Below are 10,575 nucleotides of genomic sequence, written 5' to 3' on the forward strand. Positions count from 1 at the left end.
AAAAAACATTTTTTTTTCAAGATCTGGACCCCGTCGTAAGTACGCGTGTCATGCATCAGGAAGCCATGAGTGACCCCAAGTTTGTAAGTCCAAGAGCCCATCAGACAGAAGCTTCACTGGTAGGAATCTAGTAACTCCTGTGTTTAATCAATTAAAGCCATTAAACACATTATCTGGCAGAACAGGGACTACACGAGTGACAAGAGGTTACTGTCTGTATGGATGGGCACGCTGTGTTTTTTCGCCCCTGCAGCCAATGGGGTGTAGCGGCTGATTTGTTACAGTGAAAGTATTAGGATGCTCCTGCTGTGGTTGGCCCAGATGCTGCGGCAGAAACTCCTGCTGCAGCTTCCTCCCTCAGCTGTCTCTTTAGCAACTTCTTCCTCTTTTTTTCTTGTTTCTCGAGCTCTTTCACCATCTCCTGGAATTTTGGACTTCGATAATCCACATGGAGACCAAATTTCTCCCGGGCTTGAGCCAAAAGCCTTTCTCTCCGTTCCTTCTCTTCTCGCTGCTTCATCCTCAGCTCCCTCTTTTCCCTGCGCCAGTCTGCTACCATTTGTGGCATCTTGGCCAAGTTTGCAGCGATGATTCGCTCCCTAAGGCATGGAAAAGGGAAGAGTGTTTTATACTTTCTACATTATCAGGGTCACTTCTATTAGAGCCAGTTGCCTCACACCCCATGCTCATACAGCTCCTTGCATCTCATTACCTTCCTTCAAGGTTGGTCCTAAACCAAATAGCACCCCAGCCAAGAATAGTTTTGGCGACCCCCCTGACTACCCGTTTTTTTTTACCATTTTAGATAGCAATGTATTTTTACACAGTATAACGTATAATTATATCTGTTTTATCTAAGCATTACCGGCCTGTATTTACAGCTGTAGAGCCCCGTGACAAACTTATAAGCAGCACACATTCGGAGCACCTAGAAATCCAGGAAATCCAAGGAGAAAATAGGGGCAGATTGGATTTTGGTCCAAATGAGCAATCCGCCCCCGAAAAAGCAGTCTAGGGTTTGCCACAACTTTGGACCCGTCTCCCTAGGAAGGAAAAAGCTGCTGCCTGGGCCAATGTTTTTTAGGTTTAAATAGACATATTTTAAAAATATATTCAGCTACACTTTACGTAAAGACTCTGACAATGAATAACGTTATATCTTGGAACCCAGACAACTTTGATGTCCTACTATTTGGTAGGAAAAGTGCAATCTACATAAACCTTAAAGCAAACAGGCCACAGGCAGCGGGAGCCGCACGGTGTCTGACAGCTGCCATTATTTGAGTTTCGGTTGGCCACTTCACAGGACATGGGTCTGACTTTCAGGACAGGGCAGGTGGGACACCAGCAGGAGAAAAAACAAAACACTAATTCAGATCACCAGTGTCTACAGCCACGAAACATGGGTTATGTTTTGAACGTCAGCTGTAAAGCCCCTGTCGTGATCCTGCCAGCTATGACCCCAGTATGACCAAAAGAAACTCTGTTCTGCTTCTTATAGACTCCGAATAGGGATCTTGGCGACCTGCTGAGTTTAATTATCTCACCTATGGTGGATCCTGCTTCACTCCACTCACAACCAGCGTGGGGAAGAGGCCCGTGCTTATTAAAGGGCAATTAAAATAATTCTTCAAGCTGAAATGTGACATTTAGGTGCCTGGGCACCCTACATATACAAGCATTGAGCTCACAGCATGCGTATAATACGCGAACCCATATTGTATTACTTTCCAATAGGTCTCAGTGACACCTGCACTGATAACTGAGACATAATCCCATGTAATAACCCTATCTGGGTGGATCATGCATCTTCATACTGACTTCTCTTCCTTCGCCTTCTGTAGCTCCCTCTCCTTGGCCTCCACTCTGTCCAGCATCTCCTGGAGGCTCGGGTACCATTCCTTTTCCTCCGCCTCCAACTCCTGGAGACGCTCGGGACTCGGCCACAGCTGTGCTGGGTTCACTCCAGAGGCAGCGCCATGCCGACCGTACAGCTTAGCTTCATACGCTGGGCCTTTTTGCCACTCTTTTGTTTTGGGGTCGTTAGGGTCTGGCTTGTAAACCCCTCCCACACCCCAAACCCGTGGCCTGGCATGATAACCGGCGGCTGGCCACGCCAAGGTCAGGGACCGCAACCGCGTCCAGCAACGGTGCAGGGGCGCCGCCATCTTGGATTACCCCTACGAGGCTCCTGACGGGGCCCTTAGTGTGTGGCGGAAAAGCAAAAACCCTGCGCTGTACTCCTACATGGGGCCTCAGCAGGCTTTTGAGGTGCCCTTGTCGGTGCCTGTCTCGTTGTCATAAACCGCCTGTTGTACCTGACTTAAGTTGCGTTAACCGTTTCAGCACCAAGCTTTGGAATACATAGGAAATTAAATGCACTTGCTCGCCCCGGCTGTCACGTGGTTAATTATCGTAATTAATCAGGGGATAAATTAGGCAGAGTAGGGAGGGCAGTGATAGGTGAGGCGGTAAAGGTGAGGCGCCTGCAGGTGATGTTAGTGGTGCAGAGTACACTATGTGGGTTAGGAATGTCTTTGTTAGGCATGCGGGTTTCTTGTATATGGTTGGTGTGACTTCTAGATTAAGTTCACTTTTAACAATTTTAGTGTAATAAATATTCACTAATCCCCTTCCAAGCAGCCCGCTACATACTCTGGAATACCATGAAACTGAAGCGGCTGGAGTCAAAAGGGTTCTGCAGAGGGTTTCATTTAAAGCCAGTCTGTGGAATAACCCAGCAGCGGGGGCTTCTAGGGTAATCCTGCAATAAATGCCCCATTTAACAAAAGCATTGGTGGTCCTCTTGCTGTAATTATTGTGCTGCTCCTAGGCTGAGCTGTCTGAATGCCAGGCTTTGGGCAGTAATGGATGATGATGATAGAGGCCGTGTCCATCCTTTTCTCTGTAGCATCCATACGTGGTGCCTGCGCTGAGCTGTTTCCATGCAGACACCGTGTCACCTGTCTGCATGAAACTCAAACACCCCAGATACTGGGCTTCCACTGAAACCAATTCAGAGCCTTCTGGGTTTTTACATTGAAACGGAACTCGTTTGGCTGCCTGGCAGCTGTGGAAAGGTGCCGGATTTCTCGCGGCATCAGATTTTCCTGATTTATCTATTCCTTATGCCTCCTCTTCCTGGGTATTTAAAGCCATGTCTCTCTTTCTTTGCCAGCAGATTATATAGCGACTTACTGACAGAAGGTCTTTTGACCTTTGAACTTGCCAAAACGAAAGGGGATATACCCCAGACCTGAACCCCCAAAAAGATCAACCCTTTGATAGAAAGATGCTGGTTCTTGTGGTGCTTGGCTTCCTCCATTCTCTGCGGTTTTTGGTGTTGGCTGCTCCCAATGGGGATGAAGAGGGATCGGCTGCTTCTACCCGAGACGAGCATAGGATCCCCCCAGAGTCATTCCTGAATGCTCTGCTCTTTAGGAGGCATAGAAGTGACGACAGTGCCCTCAACAGAATCCCAGAGTCTTCTGCTTTGGACCATATGGGCGACGAAGCCCTGAGAAGGAAGCTGTTTTGGGAGAGGACTATTCACAAGGACAGAGCCAAGCCTTATCCTGACCAGATCCTGCCGATTGCACAAGAAGCCCTCAGACGGTCAAAGTGCGAAGCGTTGCCGTTCATACAGGTGAGATCTATGGAACCTGTGCTAGGGGTATTCCCTTCTGATGATCCGGGGTGGGCTTGAAAACCCTCTGTTAGAATGAAAATGTAATACATTTCATTGGGTAACAGGAGTTAACTACTAAAGATCTGTATTAATGGGGGGGTTAGAGATCCCTGTGTTTGGATCAAGGTTATTAACAGCAGACTAATGAACATTAGTGGGTTAACGTTTGGCACCATGTTTAGCTCTCCCAGTTAGTGGGAAATGGGTTTTGGATTTTGCTGCATCACCAAATCCAGACTGCAGGCTCTCTAAAGGTGTGTATGTGTGTCACGGTCATCCTTGGATAAACTGATCAAACATTGTGCTAGCCAAAGGTCTGAGATGGATGGATAGATAGATAGATAGATACGTGTATGTATATATATGTGGATGGAGTGCGTTCACCTGTTAGAAATAAGCAGTTACAACCGACTGAAAGTTAACAGAAGCTTTAGTGTAACGGCGAGACTCCACCTGTTGGGTTAAACCTACAACTCACTGCTCAGAACCTGTAGTTACATGTCTGACCATTAAATGTCAATTTAATGCTGTATGTAGGATGTATTTGTGTCCCCCATGGTTGGAGCTCTACCTTCGGTATGTTGCGTTCCTATGTAATCTACACCAATCTCTCCTGTTGCAGAATATCTACAAAAAACACTGCGTTCCTGTGCGCCTTCCTAACAAATTCTGCTTCGGTCAATGCAATTCCTTCTATGTGCCCGGCAATCCAACAGGCTCTCTCCAGCCTTGTACGTCCTGCGTCCCGGTTCTCTCCAGGCGTATCTCCGTGGCTCTCCAGTGTCGTGGTGGCCGTGTCTCCTGGCAGGAGGTCCAGCTGGTGGAAGAATGTGACTGTGTGACTCGGTTCGATAGGGTATCACAACCTGGCAGTGGTGAGACCCAGTAGCGGCAGATGGCTAAACGAACCGAACGTCTGACATGGGGCCTTTATAATGGCCACTTGAATCCCAGGACTCTTTGCCCCAGAGACTTGAATAGTTGTTTTTTTTTTTTTGTTTGTTTTTTTTCTCCCCCGAGGGAACTTGCACTAATTACTCTTTAAACAAAGATTCCGCCCGACAGAGGACATGCTATGTGAATATGTCCCCAAAATACTTTTCTTGACGACAACCCTGTTAATTGGGGGAAATGTTAAACGGCAGAATGTTTTGATGTTCTGTATCTGGTTGATTTGCTTGACCTGTAGCAAACTACCCTTTTCAGAGGGAATATGAAACTGACTTGACTGCCCTCTGGTGCTTGTGGAGGGTAATGCACCTTGGAGCTGCAGTATCGCTGCTGTGCATAGCCCTAATGTTGCATTAACTTTAGGAATTTTATTGAAACTTTTTTTTTTTTTTTTATTTATCCCTAGATGACTATACAATTTAGTATCATTGTGGGGCAACTTTATTATGCTTAGGTTTAGTCTACTTTTACCTGTGCTTAAACCGCTGGAGAGGAGGGTACCTGTGATGACTATGAATTGTTGGGGGGGGGGGGGGGGGGCGGAAATGGTGGATGATCTAGCTGCATCTGGAAACTAGTGGGGCTTATACTCGACCCCCAGTGTGACCTCTTATTTCATCTGTTAATTTAACTCTTGTACAGATCCCTGCTGGCTCCCTCTAGTGGCTATATAGTGCCTGAGGGTCTTGTTAAATTTGTCAACTTTTTTTTTTCCTTTATGAACTTCTAGCTTGTTGGGCATGTGTAAAATGTTGGCTTTTTCAGAGAGCCAACGTATAATCCAAACATTCATTGGCGGTCTCATGCTACGGCTAGATAGAGGACACTTTTGTATCGGATCAAGAAAGTCAAAGTGCTTATTGCTGGCAAGACCTGCTCTCTGGTACTTGACCTATAGGCGAAATCACTAAACGGAGTCTGCAGGAGAGCTGCAGTTTTTAGAATTGAACTTGTGTTTTTTTTTTTTTTTTTTTGTTTGTTCCCCCCCCCTGTCATTTAATTATGCATTATACAGGGCCACCTCAGCCCTTCTTGAAACGGAAGCTTATTGGGTTTGGTTCTTCGTGATGTATAGTAAAGCCAGGAAGCGTAAACGTTCAGCGTTCCTTCAAACTCTCCGGCTGGTGGATACTTGGTTTTTAAGCTGCTGCGTATTTCCTGATCTTCTAACGGTTCCGTGTAGAATGCATTCCATGTACAGCTTGTTATATTTTCCAATGTGCTAATTTTCACCTGATTGAATATCTTGTTCATACATCAAATAAACAGATTTTATTGACCAACTTACTCATTTTTAATCTTAATATAGGACAGGGTCACTCTGAATATTCAGTAATGTGGCGCCAGCATCTCCTCTCGCACTAAAGCAATGAACGTATAGCCTGGCTACTCTGCTGTCTGTCTGTGGTCTGTGTCTGCCAGGACTATATAGACTTTCCTGCCATATATCACAGCTGGAGAATCCGTAACCGGGTAGCTTTAGACTCGCAATGCGGAAGGGGAGATCTGTGACTCCAGCTCCTTGACTTTGCTATACGTTAAGAACACCCAACACCAACGTGCTTCTGTTGCAGGGAGAGCTTGTGACAATTTAATGTCCCTAAAAAGAAGCCTCCCCAAAGAAGAATGCATGTTAAAGTACCATAACGGCTTACAAATTAAAAAAAGAAAAATAACTTAAAAAAAACAAACAAACAAAAAAACCTGATTAGAGGCACTGATCGCCTGGTTGATCCCATTAAAGCTCATATGTTGGACCCTCCGATATGCCGGGGCTGATGGCAGTAAGTAAATGACGTCTCCTGTAAAAAAACAAACAAACAAAAAAATAAACCCTTATGCCATGTAAAGGGGCCTCTCGGCGGTCGTGTGCATTTAATGGCAGGAGTGTCCCTTTAATTAAATTGCGCTATGAAGCAGACTGCTCCCCTTTAACGGGGAAACTCTCATCAGTCCTGGGATTCTGGGGCGGATTTCTCATGGAATGGAATGACTGAGGGGTTTACTACGCGCAAAGATCAGACGCGGGACAGGGGCCCGTTAATAGGCATATGTCCGCTGCGGGGGAGCGCGTGTAAAGTGATATCCTAACTGTAAAGACGAAGGTATTTACAAGCAGTGGCGAGAATCCATATCTCTCCCTGTAACCCAGCGGAAGAATTCCAGCTTCACGAACCCAACGACACAATTAGAGTGCAAGCAAAACGCTTTATTTCATTAACACCTTAAGGACAACGGGCGCTCCCTAAACCCATTGAAAACAATGCATTTTGTCATTAAGGGGTTAGAAACCCTTCTCTGGCTAGTGTTATCTCCGTGTGTGTTTTATGCGTTCATCTTCGAGGTATATTCGCTATCGCTTGTATCGCTGATAAGTGTTGGTGCCGCCACCAGCTTTTTTTCCTAGAAATAAACTGATTTAGTGAAACTAGCCGTAGCTCGCGCTTCTTTTCTTCTCTTTCCCCCCCCAATCGCTGAAACTGTCGGCGATAATTAGTTTAGAAATTAGGGGGAAAATGAGTATCGGTAATACTCTCCTGGTTTGATGTTCTCTCCTCCAGTGTTTGCAGAGACTGCCAATTAACTTCCCCAAAAGGGGAGGAAAAATAAATAAATCAGGGGAGACTAAGGGTTCTCGATATGTCCGGCTTGGAAGGGAGATGGGAAACATCTAAATATATAGAGATTTAATAAAGTACAGAAGTGACGTTTATGTCAATGGTGGAGAGCATGAGGCCAAAATCCCAAACCAGAGACTCCGATGGAACGAAGCGACGTTTTATTTTATGGAGGGGTGGAAGAAAAAAAGGGCAGACGAGATGGGCCGAACGGGCCGGTGATTCTGTGAATAATCACCCAGGTCGCAGGGTGTCACGGCAGGGGCTCTCGTGGTTTGTCATACATGAGCTTATGAAGTGTATGAAGCGTGATGCGTACACGCAGCAGACAATGAGAACCCCGCTTGTGTCCGCTGCTAATCCATAACATGTAATCACAGCGTGTAGCCTCCACATCATTAACACGTATACAACCCTGTAACATGTACGCGCACAGCAGGTGGAGGCAGCGCAGGCCAATGACACACGCACTGCTGCACGCCGACTTGTATGCACGGCGCAGGTATATGGCGGCCGGCGCCACTGCCAGCCTCACCCCCTTTCCATATCTGAAGATGCTTCGGGGAGTCCTGACAGCCATTAAATATTTACTGAACCAAATGGAAGTTTTGGCAGGGAAGCAGAGCGCGCTCTCCCTTATAACTCCATCGAGGCGGAGCGCCCGCAGAGCATCGCTAAGCAGGGATATTCGCAAGCCAGAGAACATTAACCCTTTGGTGTGTTCGATGTGCTGCCGTACCCTGCTTAACGTTTCGGCGATAGGACCTTATGAGATGCTCTCGCCGGTTGGAGTGACCTGGTTTGCCCTTTAGCCGGGGTCGCTGATATAGGAAGCATTCTGGGTTATAATCGGTTGTTGCCCTGCGTGGGGCAGTTTGTTTGTGCGCCCCTTGTTATACATGTGTACGTTTATTATTGGCGTAGCTGGCTCTTCACAATGGGACTCCGTTCAGAGAGATTTTGCGGAGCGAGTGATTGACACGACAAAGTGAAGATGGTGGGAGAGAGATTGAGAAGTCGAAAGGGGTGTTTAAGAGCGTTGGGGATAATGAAAGGGATGACTGGGAAGAGGAAGACAGGCACGGAAAGAAAGGGAGAGAGAATGAAAGGGGAGAAAGTTAAAGGCTGCGTGGCGAGAGGCCACTGCTTGTATAAAAAATATTCTGCAATGTGCCACCTGCCCTCCACAGAAAGCCCTCCCTAGAGGCTGTCGGGGGTCTCTCGCTGCCAGCTGGTGGCACACAGGTGCGAAGTCTGCGTGGAGGTGGAAGGGTTAAGTGCTGGCTTGGTAATGAGCACTTTGTGGAGACAGGGAAGGAGAGAGGAGAGGAAGGGAGGGTGGGTGCAGGTGGCATGGAAGGCTGGCATGAAGGCAGTGTATGGGGAATGCCAGCACCATCTGTTAGAAGGAGCGCATCTGGGTCTCTCAGTGCCCCCGTCACCCTGCCTTACAATTAGGATCCTGGCATCTCTATTAGGGAGGCAAGCAGGGAATCCTGACGCACAGACTGGCACACACCCCTAGGAGCATGGCACGCACACTGTGCCAACCTTATTACCTTGTGCAGAGCATCACAAGTATTACGCCAGCCTCGCACGCTCAAGTAGAGCAACACACACGGTGTGACAACCTTATTACCTTTTGCAGAGCTTCCTAAATAGTGTGTTAAACACTGCCGTGTGCAGAGCAATCCGCGCACAATATGCCAAACGTATTACTTTATGCAGAGCATCTCAGCGCATGCCAGCCTTACCACTCAGCGCCAGCTTTATTACCTTCTGAAGAGCACAGAACAGCATGCCAACCTTATTATCATATGCAGAGCATGGAGCAGTGTGCCAGCCTCCTACAGAACATTGCGCACAGTCTGCCAACGTGATTGCATTCTGCAGAGTATTGCACACACTGTGCTAACCTTGTTTACGTGTGCAGATCATTCTGTGCTCTGGCTTGCAGGAAAGCAATAATGTGGGCACATTGGGTGCGATGCACTGCACAATTTATTGCATTTGGCAAACAAGAGAGCACGCACTGAGCGCCAACCTTATTACCTTGTGCAGAGTATTGCTCTCGCATCATGCCAAGCAATGTACCTCAGGCAAAATTTGATATATAAGCACCGTGCCATCAGGTCTCTGCATGGCATTGTGCATGGAGTGTACCAGCATTGCACAAGGTTGGCATACACACAAAGTCCTGCCAGCGTGCATAGAATAAAAATTAATATCTGACCTGCATTTCTGACATGTGGCCACTGTGTGGCAGCACCGCACACTACATTCACAAGGAAATACTCACTCGGGCTGTACACCTGGATAGAACAGCACTGAGCACACAGCACCCCGGGAATGTACACCTCCAGACACTGCATTTCACCTCTCACATACACCATCATTTCAAGATGAAATAAAATTGGAAGGTAATAAGATGTTACAGGGGTAATAAGGCACTCAGGGGCCGGGTTACTATAATAAGCTGTTACAGGGGTAATAAGGCACTCAGGGGCCGGGTTACTGTAATAAGATGTTACAGGGGTAATAAGGCACTCAGGGGCCGGGTTACTGTAATAAGATGTTACAGGGGTAATAAGGCAGTCAGGGCCGGGTTACTGCAATAAGATGTTACAGGGGTAATAAGGCACTCAGGAGCTGGGTTACTGTAATAAGATGTTACAGGGGTAATAAGGCACTCAGGAGCCGGGTTACTGTAATAAGGTGTTACAGGGGTAATAAGGCACTCAGGAGCCGGGTTACTGTAATAAGGTGTTACAGGGGTAATAAGGCACTCAGGGGCCGGGTTACTGCAATAAGATGTTACAGGGGTAATAAGGCACTCAGGGGCCGGGTTACTGTAATAACATGTATTTGAGGGGTATCTGATAAAGGAAGACATTTTAGATTACACAGGCACATGGAGGGTTAAACGAGGCTCATATGCCTGGCATCCTCTCAGGGAGGGGGGGATGCCCGGGAGCTGGTTACCAAAATCTCAGTCCAGATGGTGACCAGCAACTGTATTTGCAGAAGGAACAGATGTGGGAGCAGCACAAGAGACGGCAAACAGCTGGCAGGGAGAGAAGGTGTTAAAGCTGAGAGGGGGACTCCCTGCCACACCATGGCGTAGACAGACACTACTCAGAATGACACTTACACTGCTACACTACGGCACACAATGACATACAAAGGTAACTTACACTGCTTAGTGACATTTGTATACACACAACCCTACAACTTAATACCAAAACTGCCACCCGGCATATGACATTTATACATACATCAGCACAGTAATACAGATAGACTTTCCCTCAAGTGATGGCC

General features: G+C 47.1%; 2 protein-coding genes across 2 annotated transcripts; one reads left to right on the forward strand and one right to left on the reverse strand.

The window, feature by feature from the left end:
* Positions 1–292: 292 nt before the first annotated feature.
* Positions 293–2,168, reverse strand: LOC149277942 (large ribosomal subunit protein mL64-like). The gene is made up of 2 exons (XM_089502571.1): positions 1,822–2,168; positions 293–599 (listed from the first exon to the last, which is right to left on the reverse strand). The coding sequence occupies exons 1-2, from the start codon at positions 2,166–2,168 to the stop codon at positions 293–295; spliced, it is 654 nt and encodes a 217-aa protein (XP_089358697.1).
* Positions 2,169–3,292: 1,124 nt separating this feature from the next.
* On the forward strand, positions 3,293–4,577 carry LOC149277943 (DAN domain family member 5-like). The gene is made up of 2 exons (XM_089502572.1): positions 3,293–3,646; positions 4,311–4,577. Exons 1-2 carry the CDS (start codon positions 3,293–3,295, stop codon positions 4,575–4,577), a joined length of 621 nt encoding a protein of 206 aa, XP_089358698.1.
* The last annotated feature ends 5,998 nt before the right edge of the window (positions 4,578–10,575 follow it).

The sequence above is a fragment of the Sceloporus occidentalis genome, unplaced genomic scaffold (assembly GCF_023333645.1).
Source record: "Sceloporus occidentalis isolate IW3139 unplaced genomic scaffold, rSceOcc1.0.p SCAF_205, whole genome shotgun sequence".
NCBI lineage: Eukaryota > Metazoa > Chordata > Lepidosauria > Squamata > Phrynosomatidae > Sceloporus > Sceloporus occidentalis.

What these genes read in the sequence shown, in the direction of transcription:
- LOC149277942 (XM_089502571.1), bottom strand. Translation starts at nt 2,168, where the DNA reads ATGGCGGCGCCCCTGCACCGTTGCTGGACGCGGTTGCGGTCCCTGACC. An exon ending in CAGAAGGCGAAGGAAGAGAA is followed by an intron (nt 600 to 1,821) that starts GTCAGTATGAAG and finishes TCCATGCCTTAG; the next exon opens with GGAGCGAATCATCGCTGCAA.
- LOC149277943 (XM_089502572.1), top strand. Translation starts at nt 3,293, where the DNA reads ATGCTGGTTCTTGTGGTGCTTGGCTTCCTCCATTCTCTGCGGTTTTTG. An exon ending in AAGCGTTGCCGTTCATACAG is followed by an intron (nt 3,647 to 4,310) that starts GTGAGATCTATG and finishes CTCCTGTTGCAG; the next exon opens with AATATCTACAAAAAACACTG.